The sequence below is a fragment of the Microcebus murinus genome, chromosome 8, assembly GCF_040939455.1.
Source record: "Microcebus murinus isolate Inina chromosome 8, M.murinus_Inina_mat1.0, whole genome shotgun sequence".
Classification (NCBI taxonomy): domain Eukaryota; kingdom Metazoa; phylum Chordata; class Mammalia; order Primates; family Cheirogaleidae; genus Microcebus; species Microcebus murinus.
This window is the reverse complement of record NC_134111.1, coordinates 3,253,462-3,278,642: the sequence shown is the minus strand read 5'-3', so window position 1 is coordinate 3,278,642 and position 25,181 is coordinate 3,253,462. Positions and strand designations below refer to the sequence as shown.

Sequence of the window (25,181 nt, the reverse complement as noted above, 5' to 3'; positions counted from 1 at the left end):
ACCTTTCTGAAAAAAACCCAAATTTTAAAGGGTTCATGAACAATTGCTGACGAAACCTGGCTCTAAAAAGCCAGTGGCAGTGCTGCCAACCACACACACACAAGAAATACACAAGTGCAAGGTTGCTGGGGGGTTATGAGCACCACGCAAAATCTGCAGGCAGACTGAATACTATCTTTTTGGCTGGCTCCAAAAATAGCACCACTGTTATGTTCCACATAATTCAAGCCACATGGTCAAAGAAAAAGTCAGGGCAAAGAACAATTTTTATCCATTATGATTTATTCTCTACAATACTTCATTAAAGAGTTCAATGATTTGCACTCAGAAGTTATATAGCCAAGAGGCAACCAAGTGTAATACAAAGAATTGGTCTGAAGTCTTTGCACTGAAGGCCATATAGTCTCTTGCTTCAGGGAAATAAGAACAAACATAAACAAAAAGAACACATAGCTCCCTAGGCTCCAGAATCTCAATAGAAAATAACACTAACAGTTAGTGAAATTGTAGATGTTAACACATATGGAAAACAGAGCTTGTGCAAAATATTAAAATTAACACCCAGTACTTCTTTTGTATAGATGATTTTTATTATAAACAATAAAATATATGTAATGTCTTAACTACAAACCTTTCATGTTGAAAGGGTCTCTAACATGAGTTATTTTAATATTATGAAGCGAAAAAGTTTAAGAATCTCACAGTGGAAACAATCCAACACCGACAAACTCTAGTGATCAAAGACATTCTCTTTTAATGTAAAACAAGGACAATTCATAATTACAGAGAGAATGTCCTAGCTGTGGGTATTATGAGACAAGCCAACTTTCCAGACCAAAAGGCACTCACAGCTAGGGATGAAACAAACTCTGAACCAAGCCAGCAAGGTTGGGCTGGTTCCTTGAAAATAGTGGTTACCTACTGTCCAGCTTGAGCAGCCCAAGGACAAAGGAAACAATCAGCAGGAAACATTGCCTTCTCTTATAACCTACCACTCACGCCACATGTACTGGCCACCCTCATCACTGCTTTGGTCAAGCGTGTGGAAGGCAGTTCAGTTCCAGTTCAGAGCTGTCTCTCCCTATGCAAAGCTGCCACGTGGATGATCCAGACTTGGTATTTTTCCTGAGAGCCACCTGCCACACATTTCCATGAGGCGACCATGACCGTACACTTCCAGACCGCTTCCTGACTAGGCCCCATTCAGGACCGATACTGACAGTGCTCATTCCTTACGGGAGACAAATAGTTTCCCTTGGTTGACTCCTGAGTCCCCTCGACAAGGCAAGAGGAACTGGAGCATTTCTCCTGCTGGGCTTGTGTGGGAGCATGAGGGAATGTGCAGGGAGTAAGGCTTCTTCACTCCAAAACCACTGAGCCCACTTCAGTGTGGTGCTGGGCTTAACCAGCCCAATTCTTGTGCACTGATTTTTTTTCCCCATTTCCTGGGTTTTAAATTTTTCTATTCATTTTCTTAAATGGCAGGTATTCTACCCCACCCTCAATAAAATAAAAAAACATACTATACATTGGGGAAGACAAATAGGGCAACATTTCTACAAGAAAAAATAGGCTTTAGGAGCATGGCACTGTAATGCTTGCATGACCAGTCTCATTGAGAGTGCTCAGGGGGTGAAAGTTTAGCACCAATTTTTTTGCTTTTTTTAATCTTTAGAAATTAAACACAACTTTTAACATAGAACACTTGAACAGTAATGAGTGTAGCCCTATGTATCAATACTGTTGTACAAATTGGAGGTGGGTGGCTTAGTCCAGAGCTGACCACCCTGACATCAATCCATGGCACCTAAGAGTAACTGCTGTCACATGTGTTTATAACAAAACATTTATTATTCTCAGCAGCAAGAAATCATGAAATGACCCCTTCATCTTCATTTCCATCACCAAGGGAAACGTGGCAGGCTGTGGGAACCCAGCACAGAAGTTAGGGGGCTGTGGCCTGGGCACCCTGATGTCACCCACGTTTCCTTTACACGTCCCAGGTCCTTGTGAGCAGCACAGGACAGTACTGAGCAAACCCACTCACCCTTACCCATTCCTTCCCACAAACTTGCCAGCAACACCTGGAAGAGCACACATGTCCTTTCTCAGATTGTGCCTCCATTCCCCCTCCCCCATCCCTGGCAGATGAAAACTCAAACGATTTTTTGACTTGAATATTTGCCCATTTCAGAAAGCCACACCATCACCACATAAACTCTAAAAAATAAATTAAATCAAAACATCGTGTTCACTGGGTTGACACCCGATCCACTTCAAAAGTTCTCTAAGCATGTTGTTGAAAACCAGTGTACCGTCCTTAGGATCCTTTTTTCCAACTGGCCACTCTTCCTGTGAATCATTTTAGCAGTGCCTTTGTAACAGTGTTTTCAAAGCATCTTCCAAGTCCCCTAAGTTCTATAAACTCTGCCACCAAATGAGTGAAGAATAGGCAAGAGGGAGGAAAAACTTGCTGGCAGCTATTTGGAAATCAGCAACAATGGGAGAGGGAAATATGTCACATGAAAGTTTGAAAGACCTAGAATAAAATGAGCTATTTGGAAATTTGCCCTGGTGGGGTGAAGATTCCCAGCATGTTAGGCAAGATACAGATTCACCTTGTGTAGTTACACAGCTTTGTTCTAAAGTCCTATAAAGGACTGAAGCATCAACAGTCTTCCCACTTCTATAAGCAAACAAGAAAAAGGAACTCTCCTGCTTAAAGGTCCCTCAGGACATCTGCCTGAAAAGAAACCAGCTTGGAGACCCCAGATTCTCTATGACAAGGTGTCCTCCTAAAGCCCAACCCAACCGCTTGTTTGCACATCTATGCTTCTGAGAACCTAGCTCCAGCTATAGGCACTGCCACCAGTGGAGGAGTGAGGTAGCCGGGTGGTAAGGAAGAGGTCTCTCCTTTCACACCTGACTGCAGCGATGACGTCGGACCTCCCGTGGGCATTCTGCATTCCATTCCTCAACAGGCTACACCACAGAGTTCTGTTCAGTACTGGGAGACTCAATGCAGGAAGAGTGCCAGAAAATCCAACTCAGAGTGGGATGAGAATTAAAACCTTCACGGCTTATTGAGCAATGAGATCTGCAACGCCATCCGAAGGGCTTCCGATCTTGATGTGGGTCTCTGTCCAGGAGCCTTGACTGACTCATGGTGCCCACGTCCAACCCTAATGTGGCGTCCACTTATGAAGCATGGAGGTTCTAATCAACTCTTGGTACACAATAAACTGGAAGTTTAAAAAAGGAATTTAAAACAACCTAAAAATGTTTCTTGTTGGTCTCCGTTGCCCAGACTGCCAGGGGAATACACCTACTTGATCTGGGGAGGCTGTAGGGGTGTGTGGGTTAAGCCTTCATGGACCATCAGTTCCAGCTTCCAGCGTGTGGCCAACAACACACATGCGGCCAATCACCAGACAAGGGGCTTCTGAACCCAGCGGTAATTCTCACTAGTCACGGAGGAGCCCCAATCCAACGGAACCCCATACTGAGGAAAGGCTGAGATAAGGCTTGGGCCCCTCAAGTTCTGCTTCATTCAATATAACCCGCCCCCCCCTCAGTCAGCAGGAGGCAGACTTGGCAACGGAAGCTAGCATCATAAAATGGTGCAGTAATAGAAGTAACTGGACCAGGAAGAGGAGGCATCTGCTCCAATGATGTCATAGCCATTGGTGGCCACAGTGGGGTGGGACTGGTCATGCAGCCGTGTGTCAGGAGTAATGATTGTAGAGGGGCGGGGCATGAAGAGTGCCATTCTGGAAACAGTGCTGTCGAGAAGCAATATATTCTGCATAGCTGATTGTCACCTTCTCACTTCGGTACCTGTATAAGGAAACAGGAAAGGGTATTAGGAACCCCAAACACTTCATTTTTTAAAGTCACTCAGCAGAGAAAACCAAAAGCTTATTCCACATTTTGAAAGAATAAAATGGAAGACCAAGAGCAATCTTACTTACAGAAAATGAAAGACAGCACAAGAAAACAATGTTGTTATTACAAATGAACAAGATGAAAAAGCACAATCACAATTCACCCCTGAGAATGTATTTCAGCACATCCCACCTTCACACACTACATATGCTCAGGCTGCTCATAAGCAATCGCTACTGGGGTCTGGATGAAGAATTTCAAGGTCAAATTACACGGGTGGCAGATTGGAAGATGGCTGCACCAAAACCCAGTGTAACCTGCGTATCTACTTTCAGTTAAAATGTGAGAAATTTGACAGAAATGAAACCTCAATTTGCAGAAGAGCAACAAACAAGTCATTATAACTAAAAGGGGCACAGATACCTAATTCTGAGTCAAATTCTGATGAAGCAGGTTAAAGGATCCTTGGGGCTATATAGGACAGGTCTCAATCCCCAGATGAATATGCCATATCGCAGGGTCATCAGAACAGAATTCATAGCACTTTGGCTTTGCTCTGGAAAGAGCCATGAGTCAGGATGCGAAGCATGGGGTGTTACAAACCTATGGAGCCTACTACAGACCACAGGAGCTGGGTGTGACAATCCTTACCCAGAGCCATCTCTTTCCCACTGTAATCACTCCTCCACTGCAAGGTGATTATTCCTGAATTTTGACAGGGAAATGGCTGTTCAAATAAATTATAATGATAATAATAATAATAATAATGCTTTGTATTTGAAGAGTGTTTTTTGTTGTTTTTAAAATTTTTGGAATCCAAAGCATTTAAAAAACACTGGGTTATCTTCCAACAGACCTGTGAGATTAGCATATGACTAGTCAGCATTTTACAGAAGAGAGGCCCAACAGAGGCCCACAGAAGCTAAACCTCTCAAGTGTTTCCAATTTCAATAGGGATGAGAAGAGAACTGATCACCTACAATGTTGCCTGGCCCTGGGCTAGAAATTCTCCATACCTTCCTTACCTTACCATATCCTAAAAGCTTACAGACAGGAAACAGGTTCAAAGAGGTAGAATAACTAGGTCACACAGCTAGTAAGTGGTCGAGCTGGCATTCAGACCCCAAGTCCATGTGCATTCTGCTACGCTATGCAGCCTCCTCCTAAAAGTATTCCTCTCAAACAGGGGAGGTGTTTCCATTTAACTTTTTGTAAAAAGCATTTTCTAACTCTTTTGTGTCTCCTGCCACCTGACTGCATGTGTGGACATGAAGTAGCACCTCAACTGACCCTGGACTTCCACAGAGAGCCTTCTCTCCTAATCTTAATCTTCTCCTTCAGCCTCCCAACCAAGTGACTCTGGCAAAGCATCCAGGACTTGCTTGGCAGCCCTGCACCCTGCAGCCCTGCGATCAGCTTGGCTGTGGAGATGCCCGAGGTGCTGGGGAGAGTCTGCCTCTGCTGCTGCTGCTTCCTCAAAGCTTAAACCTCCCCCATGTTTCTTTTGGTTAGGGACATTAGCAGAGAAAACTTTTTTCCTCCCCTTCCCATCAAAAGTATCCTTCAGCCAACCCCAACTTAATTAAAATGACAAGGAAAACGAGACCATGGCTTACCTGGTAAGTTTGATCGTTTTTCTGAATTCACTGGTAATTGGAGCCTTAAAGCCACCTTTCCTGAGCAAGGAGTCTATTGTCTGAATCTGATCCCAGTCTGAGGAGAAGAGAGGCCACACTGCGGGTCAGCACACAGTCGTGCCAGAGTGGGAGGACATGCTCTCACATGGCCGGTACGAAGAAATGGGACTCAAGCAGCAGCTGAACCTGGTACAGGCAGAAGCAGCCCTGGGCACTGGCCCCCACATACCTGGTGCCCCGTCCGCCTTACTGACACTCCAGTGGAGACAGGAGATGGTAGCCCGACACATGCCACATTGGCTGTTCCCAGGCTCCCTGCTCCTGCATGCTACCTGTCAGATGTTACCCCAGTATAATTATTTAGGAACAAACATGGTCCCAACTTAGACTGGCCTGTTGGCCTAGTGCTGGTACCCAAGCTGCTCTGTGGAAGAGAGGAATTTAAATTCTACAGCTTGTATTCCTTTGGCCTTCCTTCAGTTTGATGATTTCTAGGAATCCTGTTTTCTATAATAAAGAATTGACAGCAGAAAGGAAGCTGTTAAAGTGCTGTACTAGGGTGCCCCACATTTTTAATTTTTCCAACTTCCAAATGACAAAAGTAATTTATTTACCTAAGTTATTGTTCATACCTTATCTTTACAAAACACTATGGTGTGCCTCTTTATATAGAAGTATGTTAGATTTATGACCTCAAAGATGTAGCCAAAGGTTTCTTTTTTATGCCACATCCACACTGCTTTTGAAAAGTTTAAACACAACAATAATGGAAACCAACAGGCAATCACTTTCCGCATAATTAGGTCACTGATATATACTTAGCTATTTTTCTCCATTCAAGGTTCACACTCAGCAAATACTGTGTTTCATATATTACTTTCAAAAGCAGAATAATTCCAAGAAACAGCAAAAACTGGGTTACAATGTCACTGAATGCACAAGCAACATGTAAAGGTATTCTTCTAGACATTCTTCGAAAGAGAAAACCTGCCCAACCCACGTTCTACCTTTCATGTTCCTGTTACAAGAACTTATTAACTACTTATAACACTGTTTAATGATTCATGATTAGATTAGATTCATTTTATAATGAATTCTTTAACATGGTCAAGTTGATTCCTAGAATTTTGCTACACTTACCACAGTAGTTTAAAGGGCGAAGAAATAAAACTATTCACTGATAAGAAGTGTTTGAAAAAAGCAGATGAGTAAGGGAAGTATTTACCCCTTTCCTTTTCCCAGCTCCTAGATTTTTCTGGGAGTGTAGCCCTCATTCTACAGGAATTTGATAGTTACTAAGGAAAGGCACTCATTCTTAGTTGCAGCTGGGTTGAAAGATGACACACTTCTCTTTCCCACCCTTTAATTGGCACCACTTTGAATAGTATTGTTCATTAAAATTCCACTGATCCAACTCACCTTGTTCCTTAGCAACCTCAGGTAAATATGTGGCTGTACGTTTAACACCTTTTTCATTGATGAATTCAATTCGAATCCCATGGACCCCTACCTACAGAAAAAACACAACTAAGTGAATGGCATTTACTTATTCTAATGAAACGTCAGTCCCCCACATATACATTAATACTGTCCCCTGACCGGGTTGCCCAGGTCTGGGAATAAGGAGAGCGTCTTGCTTTTTATAACTAACATTCCCTCTCAGGCATAGAGGCCAAAGAAAGTTCAGTTTTAGGGAAGGGTTGAGTGCATGTATGTTCAGCTATCTCTCCGAGAATATGACAGTTATAGAAATAAATTCTTTAAGTAGCTCATCCATTAATTTGAATATTTAAATGAACATGCCACAGGGTTTTTATCTGGGTTCATGATTCTTCACATCTGATTCCTAATAAAAACTTTCACTCGAGGGGCTGCCAAGAGGGATCTGGAATATTTTCTTATCCCATTATTTCTTATTAGATGTGGGAGAGAGTGGACCAGGAAGAAATGGGAGAAGAAAGCCTTTATGTTTACATCTCTTCCTATTCTTAATACAGCAGTACCTCTTCTGTCACCTATGCTGCCCACAGTTGGTTTCAAACTCAACTTTCACATTGTTATGCCCTTTCTCAATGAAGGAGATACATTACCATGTACTAACCCGAACCCAAATGCAACGAGAGATGCAGAGTTCCAAATGCGGCTGTTCTCACCTCCCAGTCCAGGTAATCACTGGCATCCTCAAAGTTAGTAAGGAGGGAGACAGAGCAGAAAAGTTTAGGCAGCTCCTCTCGGGTCAGGGGGGGGAATCGGCTGTCCTTAAGTGCACTGGAGGGGGACAGAAAACATCGGTAAGGCTGCTCTAGACTCAGGAACCAGCATCATGTGCCACAGAGCCCACATATTTATGAATCCTAAGATATGCGGAGAACGTCTATTACTCATCAACACTCACATGTTAAGAACAACTCAATGCTATCAACTGTTTATACTTCAACTGATGAGTGACTCACCAGCAGATTAAGGCCCTTACATTTCCTGATTACCAAAAAGAGAATGCTCAAAATGTAACACTCAGAAGAAATAAAGTCAGGCAGTTGTTTCTGATTCTAGCCAATTTATCATCAGTTCTTAGTGTCTGGTGTCATTACCTGGTTAACGTGTATTCCCTGAGTCCTGAATGAAGATTCATGGCTGAGAAGGTCCCAATGCAGCCACGAAGCCGCTTGTCCCGCCCTGTCTTCCATGTCACAAAGAGCGGACTAAAAAAGCAAAACACAAAACATTCTCCAGCCCCAAATTAATCATGGAGACGAAAAACACCTTTTGGCTTTGTCCCTGTTCATTTCTGTTATTGCCCAAAAAGATTGTTTTCTGAATTGCCAGCTACCTGGAGGACTCTCTGCCTTTCTCGAAGTGGCATCACCCCTGACTGGAAACAGAGAGGAAACCCACCAGGCGAAACGAAGAAAGGCTCTCTGTATAGCCTTTCCTACGTTCCACGCTGACAGCTCTAATTCATTAGCCACCACATTCACATGCTTTTTCTTTAGCTGCCCAGGGCTCAACTTTTCATTCTTCTAATTCTCCACTTTGTTCTCTATTTTTTTGAATAGCCACGTTCCCCAGCTCCATCTTTCATGAGGACACACCTCACCTGTACAGCCCCCTTATCCACAAGCATTCTCTGCAAGTCCACATTGTTCCCATAATTATGTCTGCCTTTGGCAACTACAAATATTTCCTGCTCATATATTTTCAGGGAAAAAAGGGTCTCCTCTAGAAAGTTTTTTATTCATGGAAGTTGCCATTTTCTGTTTCTAGGCCAAAATCATACTTTATTAGGCTCTATTGGGAAACCCTTACAGAGCTGTCCTCTCTTCCTGAGATCCCTCCACGCTCCTAATGCCCTTATATCTTAGAATCTTTGAGTTTTCAAAGTTATCTACTTCTTTGATCACTGTTACAAAGGCTCCTAGCAGATCTCCCATCTAGCCATCTTTCCCTTTCAATAAAGCACCTGCATATCACCAAAGTTACTGCCTCCGAACCTACTCAAATACCCTCAGACAAGATTTCTACTGCCTGTAGGACAGAAATGCAAAGCCTCGAACACAACAGCCTAAACCTTCCCCACACATCGATGTCCCTACCTGTTCTTCCAAATCACATCCCTGTCTTGCAAAGGACACCCTGGATCTCACCCCAGCTTGGGCTCTCTACATGCTCAGTTGGGAGTTTCCTGACCACAGTATCCCAGAGCACACCCTAAAAACTCAGCACATTGTCCTCTGCATTTCCATTCCTTCGAATACACACAGTGAGGACCTTCCCTGTACTACTATTTAGCTGTGTGTGTGTGCATGCACGCGTGCGTTTTGCTAACTCAGCAGTAAGTCTCCTAAGGGCAGGCCCTTTTTCTTCAAAGCCCTTCTCACACCCTGCCCAGGGCTTTAACAGCATTCCTATGGCAACCAGCAGATGAGGAATGAATGATCTCAGATCAACAAATGCATCAAAAGTATTCCCTAAAAACAAATATCAAAGAGCAGCAGTGCTCTTCAAAGCCAGCTCAGAGCTGCTTCCAATTTCAGATAAAAACACCAGCATGAATTTCTTTGCTTTTCTTTATGCTTCATACACATTGCTCATTTAAGTCACCGACACTGTTGAGGGCTTGGGAAAAGCAACAGGGTCTTGAACTAAAAATCATAAAGCAGATTCTGATTTCCTATGGGATTACCAAGGGGCTACTGAAGAGTGAGGGGACTCCTGCTAAAGGGCATCACAGCTCCCATGAATGAGAGCTCCTGTCTCCAACCTGGCCCTCAGACACCTCCAATTCACTTGGACTTCAACACTACTGGGGTCCCTAATGGTGTGACTTCTCCATTTGAGAGGGTAAATGACCTACCTACTGCCATGTAACCAACAGAAGAGCCAAGAACAAAACCTCTCTAATTTCCAGAATATTACTTTAACAAGTCTACAACCTCCTCCGAACATAACCTAGCCCCCCTTCCATTAATGAATCCACTGAATGTTCTAAATATTGTCTGGACATTTTTCATCATTCTCTTCCCATTACCCTTTGCTCAAATGATTTTAAAACTTTATAAGCAGCAAAGCCACTCAAGGAAATGACCCTAGGGAGATGCCAGCATGCCCTCCTCACTGCCCCCAGCAATTGATTTACTCACTAGGGGTCATTGGTGAATCTAGGAAGTCGTGGCTGTGGGAAGCCATAGAGGTGACAGTAGAGCACGTCAAAGCAGTAGCAGCACATCTCTGCAGTCACCACCAGATTCTTAGTGGTGTTGGCAGTTCCATTGGGCCGGGGAAGAGGGCTCAGCGCTCCCGATGCGGGATTCATTCGTGTGATGGGAGAGTTTCCAGGTCCCAGAGTTAAGTCTGACACATTCTCCCGTCCACTGCTGCTGTCCACATGCTGGTGGTTTTGAAGAGGTCCTGAACTAGAGCCGGGGACAGTTGTGGACTGGTTCCCGTGACTGTGCGTTCCACTTCCAGATAATTTGGGCTTCTTGACCCCACAACAGCCTGCTGCCAACTTGGGCTCCAATGGAGGAACACAACGTCTTTTTCCCATCCTGATTCGGTGCTCGAGGTCTGGAATGCTGCAGAACCCTAACCAAAATAAGAATAGTTAAACCTTAATTTGAATGGTTAGTTAAAAGGAGACAGCGAGTCTGCATTGACAGGGTCAACACTGTCAAATTATTTTTCCCACCTAAACCGCCAAGTCACATGGTCAAAAAGGCTCACCAGAACAGACCCTAACCTTTTTCCTAAAGGGGAACTATTTTTTATTTTTCATAAATTTTCTGTATGACCAGGATGGATGGAGGCAGGCAATAAGCAGCTGCCTCTTCCCCAGGACGCCCAGAGCAGAAGGGTGGGGCAGCAGCTCATGAAACTGGGCAAGGACATTTCCAGACCCAGGGAAGACTGCATATGGCTGTCAGACTCGCCATCAGGTGGCATTCTCTACCTTTTTTAGAGGCTCCAAATTGAACCATCCTATTTTTAAAGAACTCCAGAGGAACTTTCATGCTTTTCCTTGTTAACCACATCCTTCAGCATTTTCCTCAGCACTAACTTAGATCTGTCTTCGTGCTCACAGCCCAGTCCGCAGTCAGGATGAAAGGCGGTTAGCCGTCCCTCTCAAGAGGGCACGGTTGTAACACAAGGCTTCCACCTTCCTGCCTTGCCTTCACAGCTCTCCCCACCCAGCCCCTCACTCATTCTCCTTGGTTCCCCTCTGAATTCACTCCCATTTCTATATACCTGCCTATCTTTTCAAGAACCCATTCAAAAAAACTGCAACCTAGCAGAAACCTTTATGTACACAAATGACCCAAGCTTCGGTCCTTTTGTGAGGTAGCCATTTCTGCCCTGTCATAGCCAGGCAGACAGATGCAAAGCCACCCAGTTCAACAAAATGTTGGTCCAAGGAGCCACAGCATCCCAGTGGATGATGTAAAGGGAGGGAGGGATTACTTTTTTAATGATTCCTTTTCTTAAAAAGCCCAAGGTAGGCCGGGCATGGTGGCTCACGCCTGTAATCCTATCACTCTGGGAGGCTGAGGGGAGAGGATTCCTTGAAGTCAGGAATTCAAGAGCAGCCTGAGCAAGAGTGAGACCCCGTCTCTACTAAAAAATAGAAAGAAATTAGCCGGACAATTGAAAATATACAGAAAAAAATATTAGCCGGGCATGGTGGCTGGGGCATGTAGTTCCAGCTACTTGGTAGGCTGAGGCAGGACTGCTTGAGCCCAGGAGTTTGAGGTTGCTGTGAGCAAGGCTGATGCCACGGCACTCTAGCCTGGGCAACAGGACCAGACTCTGTCTAAAAAAAAAAAAAGCCCAAGGTAAAAATGTATAGCCATAACATGACCAAGGACCTTTCTCTCTTCCTCTGTAAAGTGTCAACCATCAACAAAACCAGAAAAATAGATCCTAGTTATTTCAATGTTGATAATACCAAAGTTTGTAAAATTTGGCTGACATGAGAAAATTATACTGAGTTTTTCCCTCAAATCATTATATACCTTATTCTTTTGGCCATGAAGAAAAAAAAAAAAAGATTAAAGAAAAAAGGGAGGGGAGAAAGCCTGGCATTGTAGCTCATGCCTGTAACCCTAGAACTGAGAGGCTGAGGCCGGCTGATAGCTCAAGGTCAAGAGTTTGAGACCAGCATGAGCAAGAGTGAGACCTTGTCTCTACTAAAAATAGAAATTAATTGGCCAACAAAAAACATATAGGAAAAATTAGCTGGGCATGGTGGCGCATGCCTGTAGTCCCAGCTACTCGGGAGGCTGAGGCAGTATTGCTTGAGGTTGCTGTGAGCTAGGCTGATGCCACAGCACTCTAGCCCAGATAACAGAGTGAGACTCTGTCTCAAAAAAAAAAACAAAAACAAAAAAAGGGAGGGGAGAGGAAGGGAGGAGGGAGGGGAGGGAGGGAGGGAGGGGGGGAGAGAGAGAGAAGGAGGGGGGAGAGGGGGAGAGAGGGAGAGGGGGAGAGGGAGAGAGGGAGAGAGGGAGAGAGGGAGAGAGGGAGAGAGAGAGGGGGAGAAAGAGAGAGAGAGAGAGAGAGAGAGAGAGGGAGGGAGAGAGGGGGAGGGAGAGAGAGAGAGAGAGAGAGAGAGAGAGAGAGAGAGAGAGAGAAAGAGAAAAGAGATATATTCACACTGTCTTGTCTAAATTTTTCCCTGTGATTTGGACAAATTGTAGCACATAATTGTCTTTTTAGGCAGTGTTCTACAACATAGCATTTCAGTTGTAAATTCCACAACCTTTTAAATCAAACTAAATATTTACATACCAATTTGCAATGCTATTATTTCTACACAAACAATTTGTCACTTTAGGTTGAATGAGATATATAAATTTTACAATTATTATTTATGTTCTTCATATATGCTGATCTGTAACAAAATATACATCTAGGGCAATTCTGAGTGAGATGAAAGTTGGCTGTAGTCAAGAAATAATAGTTTGCACATTTCAATGTCTAGCTTGAAACAGGGGCTTGCTTTTTTTTTTTTTTTTTTTTTTGAGACAGAGTCTCGCTTTGTTGCCCAGGCTAGAGTGAGTACCGTGGCGTCAGCCTAGCTCACAGCAACCTCAAACTCCTGGGCTCAAGCAATCCTCCTGCCTCAGCCTCCCGAGTAGATGGGACTACAGGCATGCGCCACCATGCCAGGCTAATTTTTTATATATATTAGTTGGCCAATTAATTTCTTTCTATTTATAGTAGAGACAGGGTCTCACTCTTGCTCAGGCTGGTTTTGAACTCCTGACCTCGAGCAATGTGCCGGCCTCAGCCTCCCAGAGTGGTAGGATTACGGGCGTGAGCCACTGCGCCCAGCCAGGGGGTTCTTTTTGAGAAAACTTTATATATATATGACAAAATAAAACCTTCGATGTTTCTGAGCACGGACATCACTTGTAAGATACTAGGCTATAAGGACAATGGACACCTTCCAGCTTCTGTTTACTGCTTGTTTGCTAACTGCAAGGCATTGAGTACATTATAGGATGCAGAGGAAAAAAACAAAGAATGCAGAAACCGGACTCTCTCAGCTAGGACCCGGAACAGGTTAGAGCCTATCAAGGGCAGGATAAAGTAAGAATCACTATGGAGACTGATGCATGACCAATGTGTAAACAACTGAGTTACAAAAAGAGGACTAACACACAAAGGAGGGTCCCTGCCCAGAGAAGAGGCCACTGCTCTGGCACTCTGGGGGCTCGGACCCTAGCTCGAGCTAGACAATAAAAATCCTTTTGATAATTACAGCCTCGGTGACTCTGTCTCTCTGTCCTGCAGCCTTATGAATCTCGTATGTAACACACTGTTTTATTTAGACTGTTAAGAGAAGGAACAGTGTCTTGGTTAAAAATGCTACCTCCAGATGGCTCGGGTTCAAATCCTGGTTCTTCCAAGAGTTACCTCTCTCTGACTCAGTTTCCTCAAGACAGGAATAATCATAATACTTGCCTTCTGGCGTTGTGAAATAAATGAGTCCAATCTATGTTAAAAGGCTTGAAACTCATGTGGTAAGCATCAATACTTCTAGCTGCTCTTATCAACTGGGTTCTAGTTAACTGCTCCCACCAAGAGGGCAACTGTATGGGGGCTGGTTGGGGGGCAGGACTTGGCTGTGCACTCAGGGCTTAAAGCAGAACTTGCATGGAGCCGATGTTATTCAAACAGGATTTCACTGAATCCTCTAAACCAGCGGTTCCCAACCTTTTTGGCATCAGGGATTGGTTTCATGGAAGACAATTTTCCCCAGATGGGAGGTGGGGGAGAGACGGGGCTCAGGAGGTGATGCGAGCAATAGGGAGCAGCTGTTAATATAGATGAAGCTTTGCTTAGCTTTCCCAAGGCTTACCTTGTGCTATGCGGCCAGTCTACAGCCCAAGGATTAGAGACCACACTTCTAAACCACTTGGCAAGACAGACAATGAATGTTACCATCATTTTACAGAGGAGAAACCTTAGGATTAGTGGGGAAAAGAACTGCCCAAAGCCACATTGCCACTAAATGGCTGAGCTAGGAATTGGATCACAATCTGCCAGACTCCATGACCTGGGTCTTTTCACCAAACCACAAGGAAGAATAAGAACTGACAATAATATCCATTGAAACTAATCCCTTTCCTAGAGGGGCATTAAAAAAAAAATTACATTCTAGGGTATACTAAGAACTAATCTAATAGTTTATAGAATCTTGCCAACAAATATGGAGCAGGATGCCGGGCGCAGTAGCTCATGCCTGTAATCCTAGCACTCAGGGAGGCTGAGGCGGGCAGACTGCTCAAGGTCAGGAGTTCGAAACCAGCCTGAGCAAGAGCGAGACCCTATCTCTACTATAAATAAAAAGAAATTAATTGGCCAACTAATATATATATAGAAAAAATTAGCCTGGCATGGTGGTGCATGCCTGTAGTCCCAGCTATTCGGGAGGCTGAGGCAGCAGAATTGCTTGAGCCCAGGAGTTTGAAGTTGCTGTGAGCTAGGCTGATGCCACGGCACTCACTCTAGCCCAGGCACCAAAGCAAGACTCTGTCTCAAAAAAAAAAAAAAAAAATGGAGCAGGAAAAAAACACATAGAAAACCAAGCCCAAGGCTGGGCATGGTGGCCCACACTTGTAATCCCAGCACTTTGGGAGGCCAAGGCAGGACGATCACTTGAGGCCAGGAGTTGAGACCAGCCTGGGCAATATAGTGAGACTCGTCTCTGCAAAAAATATTAGCTGGGCATGGTGGCTTGCACGTGTGATCCCAGCTATTCAGGAGGCCAAGATAAAAGGACTGCTTCAGGCCAGGAGTTTGATGCTGCAGTGAGCTATGAAGCTAGGACCGTGCCATTTTGCACTTCAACCTGGGCAAAACACTAAAACTCCATCTTAAAAAATAAAAACAAGGCCGGGCGCGGTGGCTCACGCCTGTAATCCTAGCACTCTGGGAGGCCGAGGCAGGCGGATTGCTCGAGGTCAGGAGTTTGAAACCAGCCTGAGCAAGAGTGAGACCCCGTCTCTACTATAAATAGAAAGAAAGTAATTGGCCAACTAATATATATAGAAAAAAATTAGCTGGGCATGGCGGTGCATGCCTGTAGTCCCAGCTACTCAGGAGGCTGAGGCAGGATTGCTTGAGCCCAGGAGACTGAGGTTGCTGTGAGCTAGGCTGATGCTACGGCACTCACTCTAGCCTGGGCAACAAAGCGAGACTCTGTCTCAAAAAAAAAAAAATAAAATAATAAATAAAATAAAAACAAAGAAAAAAGAAAAACCAAGTCCAACAACATCTCAGTCATCACCTGGAAAATTATGATCTCCTATCACTGAGTCCAAATGTACAAGGTAGAGTCAAGTGGGAACTCAGGCCAGGATGTCAATGGCCTGAGTTTTCACTTGACTCTACCTTGTGCATACTCTGGGCAGTGGGCTAAGGACACAAGGTACTGTGAAGCAGCAGGACTATCTCCAGAGAGCTAGAGTTTGAACACGGCCCTGGAGCACTGCCTCAAGAGTTCCAGAATTCAAAGAAACAAAGAGAAGGGATGAAAAACAAAGTTTAAAAAAAAAAATCCTCTTATCATTCTCATCACACCAAACCACACCTGAAGAAAAAGCTAATGTCCTGAGATGGTGGCAATGACCCCAGTGTTCCTCAGCAGATAATATCAGCTACCAGACTAGTGAGACACCACTGTCCCCCCCCCCCCCCCCCGCAGAGCAACAGAAGGAATCTTCAAACCAATGCCAAAAAGCAAGTCTAGAAGACTACCTACATATCGCGTATAATCACTCATCCGCAATGGAGCATGACCACAACTGATACCTAGTGTTATCATGTAACAATTCCCCCACACCCTTCCAAACAATTACTTGAAATGAATAGAACCAACCAAATCTCGTGGGTCTCTAGGCCCAAGAATTCCTCTGGAGGCCACTAAGTAACCAATACAATGGATAGTCTCAATTAGTGACCAAAAGCAGAGTTAGACTTTCTGCATCAAAAATATATTACAAGGCATTTCTTTAAAAACTTAATCTATAAATTTAAATCTATGGAAAATTTAAAACATGAACAAAGTGGAGAAAACAGTACCATGAATCTAATACCTAGCTTTGACAGTTTTCAACACATGGCCATCTTTACTTAATACACATCACCTAATCTCTCTCTCTACCTCCCATCCTTCTACTAAGTATTTTGAAAACACATTTTTAAGGGGGTGAATATCTTACTCATCTGCCAACATAAAGCAAATATTATTAATAACTCAACTCTAGGTAAAGAACAAGAAGTAAACCAGGGTGCTGGTAGTAAACAAAGGCCTCTTAAACAACATCAACCACTATCAACCAACTTTATCAAAATCTTCTCTTTAGGTTTGAAATTCCTCAAACCCCACTCTGGCGAAGCAGGCACTACTCTGCAGGTCCAAACTCAGCTCTCAGGACCACACTACCATGGCTAAGACACACCTGGTGCTCCAGTAGGTCAACACTTCAGAATAATAGCATTTTAGATTAGGCAAACCATCTGTCTGATCAGCTAAAAACAAATATTCTACCTAATGACATATTCTACCTCTCTTAACACACTGTCACACTAGAAAAAAAAATTTTTTCCCCTTGGGCCACAGTGTTTTAATAAAAAAATTGTTATTTTTTATTGTTTTCTGTGTATGAGTTATATGCAACTAAATTGTCAGTATTAATTGTAACAATAAAAACATCAACCAGTAAGATTTTCATTAACCAACTGAAGTTGTATATGATTCCTGAGGCCCTGAGCTCAAAACTAGTGAGTTAAATACAATTCACATGGCAGTTAACATGTTTCTTTGTTTTGAGACAGAGTCTTGCTTTGTTGCCCAGGCTAGAGTGAGTGCCATGGCGGTCAGCCTAGCTCACAGCAACCTCAAACTCCTGGGCTCAAGCAATCCTACTGCCTCAATCTCCCGAGTAGCTGGGACTACAGGCATGCGCCATCATGCCTGGCTAATTTTTTTCTATATATATTAGTTGGCCAATTAATTTCTTTCTATTTATAGTAGAGACGGGGTCTCGCTCTTGCTCAGGCTGGTTTCAAACTCCTGACCTCGAGCAATCCGCCCGCCTCGGCCTCCCAGAGTGCCTGGCCCAGTTAACATGTTTACAACTGCAAGTCAATCTGTTCTCACCCTTCCCCAAAACCACATAAAAACTATCAAGGATGATACTTTGACCATAGTACAAGGTACTGTGAAGTCTGTTCAGCTGAAATAAGTGGAATCAGGAGTAAAAACTCTTGTTTTACAAAGCCACCAAGACCCTTCCAGGCCTACAGCTGGTTACTCTTGCAGAGCTAAGCTCAAGGACCACGTTTAGAGTCAACAGTAGCAATCTCCTTTTCCTACTGCCCATCCACTTTAGAACAATCAATGAGAAGGAACTAGTTAAAACTGGACTTCCACCAGATGGATACAATAACCATACTTCAACAAAAACCTGAGGGAAGTAACAGAAACCACTTTACTTCTTCAAGACCCCCTAAATTTGCAAGTGTCAAATAAAGCACGCCCTCAGTGTTGGGAGTCAGCACCCCTTCCTCAGTTATGTTGTTGAGTCCTTGACTTCCCTGTCCTTGCAGAACAATTTCTCTTTCACCTCATGTTCAACACTCAAGGAGGTCCTGAACTTCATTATGGTCCACAACAAAGGCTACTTAGTACTATTCCTCTCTCTGTGTGGAAACTGAGCAGTGCTCTGCTGCTCTGGGCAGCTTACAATGCCACTTAAAAATTCCAGCCAGCACTGAATTCAACATCACCAAGCCTGAGAGGCCAAGTCACGTCTGTGTTTTATCTTTCACAACACCTAACACAGTGCCCTACATACAGTAAGCACACACAAAATAACTGCCGATTACCGCCCACAATCTTATTTACAGATTTTCTAGTAATTTTGTTTGACTTTTTTTAATAAGCACAATCTGATCTTTTAGTTCCTTGGTTCCACTGTGAGGTGCTGGCTGTGGACTGTCTCCAAACCTGAGGGTGATCGAATGACAAGTACCTGTTTTGTTTTTGGTTTTCTTATAAGACAAGAGTCTTGGTGGAAGCTAGAATAAAGTGGCACAAACATAGCTCACTAAAGCCTCGAGCTCCTAAAATGCTGGGATTACACGTGTGAGCCACAGTACTTATCAACAATGTCAACTCTATTCAGCCCAAACCAAGGGATGGTTTAATAATTTTCATAGCAAAATGGATCGCCAATGTGGATAATTCACTCTAAAAATTAGGCCAACTATCAGCCGGGCGCGGTGGCTCACACCTGTAACCCTAGCTCTCTGGGAGGCAGAGGTGGGCGGATTGCTCAAGGTCAGGAGTTCAAAACCAGTCTGAGCAAGAGTGAGACCCCATCTCTACTATAAATAGAAAGAAATTAATTGGCCAACTAATATATATAGAAAAAATTCACCAGGCATGGTGGCACATGCCTGTAGTCCCAGCTACCTGGGAGGCTGAGGCAGAAGGATTGCTTGTGCCCAAGAGTTTGAGGTTGCTGTGAGCTAGGCTGATGCCACAGCACTCACTCTAGCCTGGGCAACAAAGCAAGACTCTGTCTCAAAAAAATAATAAATAAATAAAAATTAGGTCAACTATCACCTAAATCCACTTCTTGTTCCAATTTACACTAATATCTGTCCTGTCTTTGCTAAAACACATAAGATAACTAACTGATCAGTTCTGGACCTGGCCTCAGGTACCACTTAACATTAGGTGGCTCAAAGCTTTCCTATGACATATACAATCTAAACTGCAATTGAGAAGAATTATTTTTTCCTTTTTGAATGATAGAGCACTTTAAGAGCTACCCACTGGAGAGTTCATTTGCCTGGGTGGCAATAAATGATTTCAGAGATTAATACAAACCATTTCTCATACATTGCTAACGTTTACAAACAAGGTATTAACAACAGTACTAAGATCAGGATGTAAGGGCACCCTGACTCATGTAGCTGGCTGGGCAGAAAGGCCTTCCTCCATTATTATGGGTCCTTTCCAAGGCTACTAAGTCCACTTAAAACACCCATCTTCAGAGGACAGAGTCTAGGCTTTGGGGTTACAGTTTAAGCTCAGATCCCAACTCTGACTTGCGACATACCAGCTTTGCAAATTCAGGCAAGTTGTCACATCTCTGTGGACTCAGACCCTAGCTACCACAGAGGGTTATTTGTGAGCATTCAATGAGTAAGAAGACATTAAAAGCACTTGGTAGTTTTTTTCTGAATGTAACTACTATTTTTTTTTTTTAAGATTAGTCAAGTACTGGCCGTACATGGTGGCTCCCATCTGTAATCCCAGCACTCTGGGAGGCCAACGCAGGCAGATCATCTGAGCTCATGAGTTTGAGATCAGTCTGAGCAAAAGCGAGACCATATCTCTACCAAAAACAGAAGAAATTAGCTAGGCATCGTGGTGCATGCCTGTAGTCCCAGCTACTTGGGAGGCTGAGGCAGAAAGACCGCTTGAGCCCAGGAGTTTGAGGTTGCTGTGAGCTAGGCTGATGCTACAGCACTTTAGCCCGGGCAACAGAGCAACTCTGTCTCAAAAAAAAAAAAAAAGATTAGGTCTGGTGCAGGGGCTCACGCCTGTAATCCTAGCACTCTGGGAAGGCCGAGGCAGGCAGATTGCTCAAGGTCAGGAGTTCAAAACCACCCTGAGCAAGAGCAAGACCCCGCGTCTCTACTATAAATAGAAAGAAATTAATTGGCCAACTAATACATATGAAAAAAATTAGCCGGGCATGGTGGCGCATGCCTGTAGTCCCAGCTACTCGGGAGGCTGAGGCAGAAGGATTGCTTGAGCCCAGGAGTTTGAGGTTGCTGTGAGCTAGGCTGACCGCCATGGCACTCACTCTAGCCTGGGCAACAAAGCAAGACTCTGTCTCAAAAAAAAAAAAAAAAGATTAGTCAAGGGCAATAGTGAAAAATGGGGAAAGAGTAGAACAAAGAGTTCAATCTGTAACTGACTAAACAATCAATTGTGATAATGCACCATAACTACTATTTATTAACTGAGTGCTATTACTAATACTACCACTACTCCTACTTATAAAAGTAGGGTTGGTTACAAAAGTAACATGGCTTTGAGTTCTTATAATTTCAAGAGAAATAAACACTCTCATAATTCTATTAAGAACCACTTTGTACTCCAAAAGATCATACTATTAACATGGCATTATTACTCTAATGACCTTGAAGTCCTTCCACTTTGGAGAGCAATGGCTTCTTATAAATCACGAGCTGTTTCTTTTCATTCTGAGATACTGAAAACAAAGAATACTGGACTCAGAGCTGTACAAAATTCTATTCTACTGGGGTCCTCTTTTAAGGTTACAAACATACATTAAAGAGACTAAACTTGCTAAATATGCTATTACTGTAGAAATCCTGACACATATTGATTAGTGGAAACACACTGTCAAAGTAGTTAGATTTCAAACAATAACCAGATTAAAACATCTACAAAAGCCTAGAGATGGAAAAAAAAAATCTAGATTTACCCTTTGAAGATAAGCCTCAAAACAGCTTATTGGAGGGCATGACCTCATCAAGATCTGAGAGGTAGGAAAGAAGGAAAGAAACCGGGTTCTCTTCGTTTTCTTCTGTTATCATTTAGTGTCTAGATGTCTGCTCAAATCAAGTCTTCTACAAAAGGGAACAGGCTGTTGTTTCCTTTGTGACACAGAGAGTTGAGATGAAATTCAATTTAATAATTATGAGTACTGAAATGGCACCTGAGCTATAATTCTGTCCTACTTATGGAACTATTCCAGGAAATAGTCAGATGAAAACCCACAAACATTCTGGTAACCATTCCAAATAATTGGAATTGTCACACACACACACACCCAAAACACTTGGTGTGTGAAAAACTTCCCCACAAAATACAGGCAGATCTACCTATACAACCTCCTTTTTTTTTTTCTTTAGAGATGAAGTTTGACTATGTTGCCCACACTGGAGTGCAGTGGCTATTCACCAGTGCAATCATACATAGCTCACTGCAGCCCTGAACTCCTGGGCACAAGTGATCCTCCCACCTCTCTATGAGAGACTACAGGCCCATGCCACTGTACCCAACAACTGCTTTTAAGATTTATAGATTTTTAAAAACATGCAGAACTATACATTTCCACATCAACTTAGCCTAAAGAAAAACACGTTATGTAGGAGTCACAACTTTTGTTTCTCATCTCCCCTTCCTTTTGTGTGACTCATAGCAAGGTGTGAGAACTTTCAGGGACTCAGTTTTTATTTTTTAGAGACACAGTCTCACTCTGTTGCCCTCAGTGGAGTGCTGTGACATCAGCTTAGCTCACAGCAACCTCAAACTCCTGGGCTCAAGTGATCTTCCTGCCTCAGCCTCCAGAGTAGCTGGGAAGACAAGTACACAAATCCCAGCTAATTTCTCTATTTTTAGTAGAGACAGGGTCTCACTCTTGCTCAGGCTGGTCTCAAACTCCTGAGCTCAGGCAATTCTCCTGCCTCAGCCTCTCAGAGTGCTAGGATTATAGGTGTGAGCCACCACAGCGCCTCAGTTCTTTCATTTGTAAAGCGAAAATACTTTGGTCCCTTCTTCCCTCACAAGAGTGTCTGGGAGGCTCAGATGAGATGTGAAAGCACTCTGAAAAACCCTTACAAATGTTAGCATATTACCATTAATATACTCAAGGGGGTGCAGCAGTAATAATTTTTTTTTCAGAACTTTGTTTAAAGTTTACATGTAGAATTTTAATTATTTTCAAATCTATGATGGAATTTTCAAGAAAATAATATTACCATAGTGAACTTAGGGCAAAATGTTCCAAAAATCTCTGAAAACTACAACCATATAAAAGAGAACCAATAATTGACCTTGATTAGGAACTGCACTGACCTCTGAATTAATTAACCTAAGAGTTAAGACAATCTGTTTGGTTGTCTTGAAAAAGTGAGTAATTTGGGAAGGGTGGGAAACCAGAACCTTCTGCACTAGAATATAAAGGAAGTGTAATGCCATATACCACCATCTAGGTGACTCTAATGGGATTATGAAAGATAACTTGTCTTTGCATATTTAAATTATTTTAAAAGAGAACAAGTGGAAGAACTTCATCGACATTTGGACTTCCTCATGCAATCAGAAAAATATGCCTTCATCCTAAAATCCTAACACAGGCCTAAACCAAAAACAGCAATAAAATTCTATTCTAAATATGTCCAAGATAATACTCACTGAAAGCAGAAAGTTTGTATTGCCAGAGGAATAGCTACAACAGAAGAGGGGAGCTATTTTGTCTCTGGAATAAATCTTCCTTCCAATTCCATTCCTTCTTCCAGTACCTAAGATGGAAACGCAGGTGCAGTGAGCAAACAAAATCAAGGTAGTACATAAGATGGTTTTTGAAAAACTACACCTCAAGAAAGCAATTTCTGGGTGGGGGGAAAGCTACAGAACAGGCTCTCCTTACTTCAAAACATTTCAGACTATAATTATGAGGCAGCAGTGGCAGTTCCATGCCCTGAATCACCTCATCCTTAGCGTCATGACCCAAAAGGTAAGACACTGAGGATTCTAAGGTTTTATTGAAGCTGATCATCAGGCACACATTAAAACTTCCCCCATCACCAATTTAGATCAAAAGTTGCTCTTAGGCCAGGATATACCATTTTGAGGCTCTCCACTGGTTTCAGAATACTAACATATTCCCCAATCCTCTGCAAAGACAATCGTGAAGAATTACTGGACAGCATATCAGGGGCAGGGACCTGAAGACAGACCATCCTGTTATGCCGGGAGACGATAGCTGTTGGTAAAAGTCACTCATCCTCAATCTTCCACAAATCTCTACATAATCTCTTCAACTCTCCCAGTACTAAAGAATTGAGCTATTCCCAAAGATGTAAACAGGAGACTTCAGGCGCTACCCACTCTATCCTAAGAGAGGGCAATGAAAGAGGATAAGGCCCAGAGGTATAAGGGTGAGGGAGTACAGCAAAGAGGAGTTCACATCAGGACAGGGAATGTAGGAGGGCAAGGAGTGAAGGGCAAAACCCACAGCCTGGGGAGGAGAGAGGCATAAAACCCGGAGTGTAAGGTGGGGGGATGACGGAAATGGGGGTCGGGGTGCTTAAGGAGGTGGGCCTAAGGACGGGGGTGGGGAAAAAAAGAAAAGAGGAAGGGGAGAAAGCGCGCGTGTGGAAAGAGAGTTAAGCAAGAAAAGGACAAGACAGAGTGGGGAGAGGAGAAGCCAGAGCGGGGAGGGGCAAACCAGGCAGAGGGAAAAGGTGAAAGGTAAGAAAAAAGGGTGTGAGGAAGGAGAGCACGGAGCGCTGGGGGAGTTAGGGAGACGACAGAGCGACGGGTAGAGCAGCTTGGGCCGAGCCGCGGGGGTGGAATCCAGACGCCGGCGGGGGCGGGGGCGGGGGCCGGTGGGTGGGTGGGGGCCGCCAGGCGGCGCCGGAGACCACCAAACTTTACATAGACCCGCGACTGTTTCCTGGAGGGAGCACGGAAAAGGAGCAGGAGCTGGAGTCTCGCTTCGCGGCCCGGGGCAAAGGCAGCCGCCCACCCCCAGCCAGCAGAGCCTCACCACCCCCCTGCCCTCCGCGGGGACCCAGGGCCTGAGGCCCCGCCCGCTCTTTCACCGCCGCCCGGGGCCCCTCCCCCACGCTGCCCCGGGACCCTTGCCCCAGGATCCCGGGGATTCACTCCCGGCCGTCCGCCCGCCCCAGGGCGAGCAGGCCGCTCGGCACGGCGGCGGCGGCCCGAGGGAGGCCTGGCCCGACGGCGGGGGAAAAGGAGGGCGCGGCGCAGACCGAGTTTCCCACCTTTTCTCCTGGCCCAGACGCGGCTGGGGCGGACGGGACCTCTCGCGCTCTGCCTCCTCCTCCTGCTTCATGGAGCCATGCGCCTGGGTGGGGGCTCCCGAGAGAAGCGGGCCCGCGGGTGGGCCGGACGCACGGCACGGACGGGGCGGGGCGAAAGAGGCGGGCGGGCGAAGGAGGAAACGGCTGTGCGGCGGCGGTGGCCGGGAAGAACTAGAGGTATTCCCCGGGCGCTTGGAGGACTGATTCGAGCTGGAACCAGAGTCCTCCGATATCCCAGCAGCCACCGGAGGCAGTGAGGTAATGGAGGAAGAATGTAGGGAGTCCTCCAGTGGACCACACGCCCTCTAGCGAGCCGTGAAAACCATAGAGATCAAGGAGCCGTCGGAGCACCGCCCCACCACTATCACGTGGCCTTAATCCAGGCACTTTATTGGCTGGCGGTGGCTCTACGGGGTTGAATTTTGGAGGCTGCTTTCAATTCGGAGGGGCTGAGTCCCAGGCAGTCAGAATAAAGAGGAGCACACGGAAAGACACTAGAAGGCCAGCGTGCTTAGCCGGGCGCAGAGCGGGCCGAGCGGGATGCTGTGCTGTCAGGCGGGCTGGCGCGGTGCACGCCAGGCCGCCCAGGCCTGTGGAACGGGCGCGGGGCATGCCGGGAGTCGTAGTCCGGGGTTGGCGGGCAGCATTGTCCACGACGCGGCCGATGTGCCGGCACGGAGTCGCCGGCTGCAGTGCTCCAGCCTCGCTGCGGGACCTTCTCCCACGTCCGTGACCCAGCGCTGAGCTGCCAAGGGCTCTTCTCCCAAGCGTCTC

At 44.8% G+C, this 25,181-nt stretch overlaps 1 protein-coding gene across 3 annotated transcripts; it reads right to left on the bottom strand.

Annotated features, from left to right (window-relative positions):
• Positions 1-264: 264 nt before the first annotated feature.
• AMMECR1L (AMMECR1 like) lies at positions 265-24,679 on the bottom strand. Of its 3 annotated transcripts, XM_012739919.3 has the most exons (9): positions 24,369-24,679; positions 22,774-22,880; positions 21,059-21,230; positions 10,163-10,607; positions 8,114-8,224; positions 7,676-7,790; positions 6,942-7,032; positions 5,502-5,598; positions 265-3,837 (listed from the first exon to the last, which is right to left on the bottom strand). In XM_012739919.3, exons 4-9 carry the CDS (start codon positions 10,567-10,569, stop codon positions 3,726-3,728), a joined length of 933 nt encoding a protein of 310 aa, XP_012595373.1. In that variant the 5' UTR covers positions 10,570-10,607; positions 21,059-21,230; positions 22,774-22,880; positions 24,369-24,679; the 3' UTR covers positions 265-3,725. The 3 variants fall into 3 exon arrangements, with proteins under 3 accessions (XP_012595373.1, XP_012595371.1, XP_012595374.1); XM_012739917.3 differs by lacking the exon at positions 21,059-21,230; XM_012739920.3 differs by lacking the exons at positions 21,059-21,230; positions 22,774-22,880.
• Between the last annotated feature and the right edge of the window lie 502 nt (positions 24,680-25,181).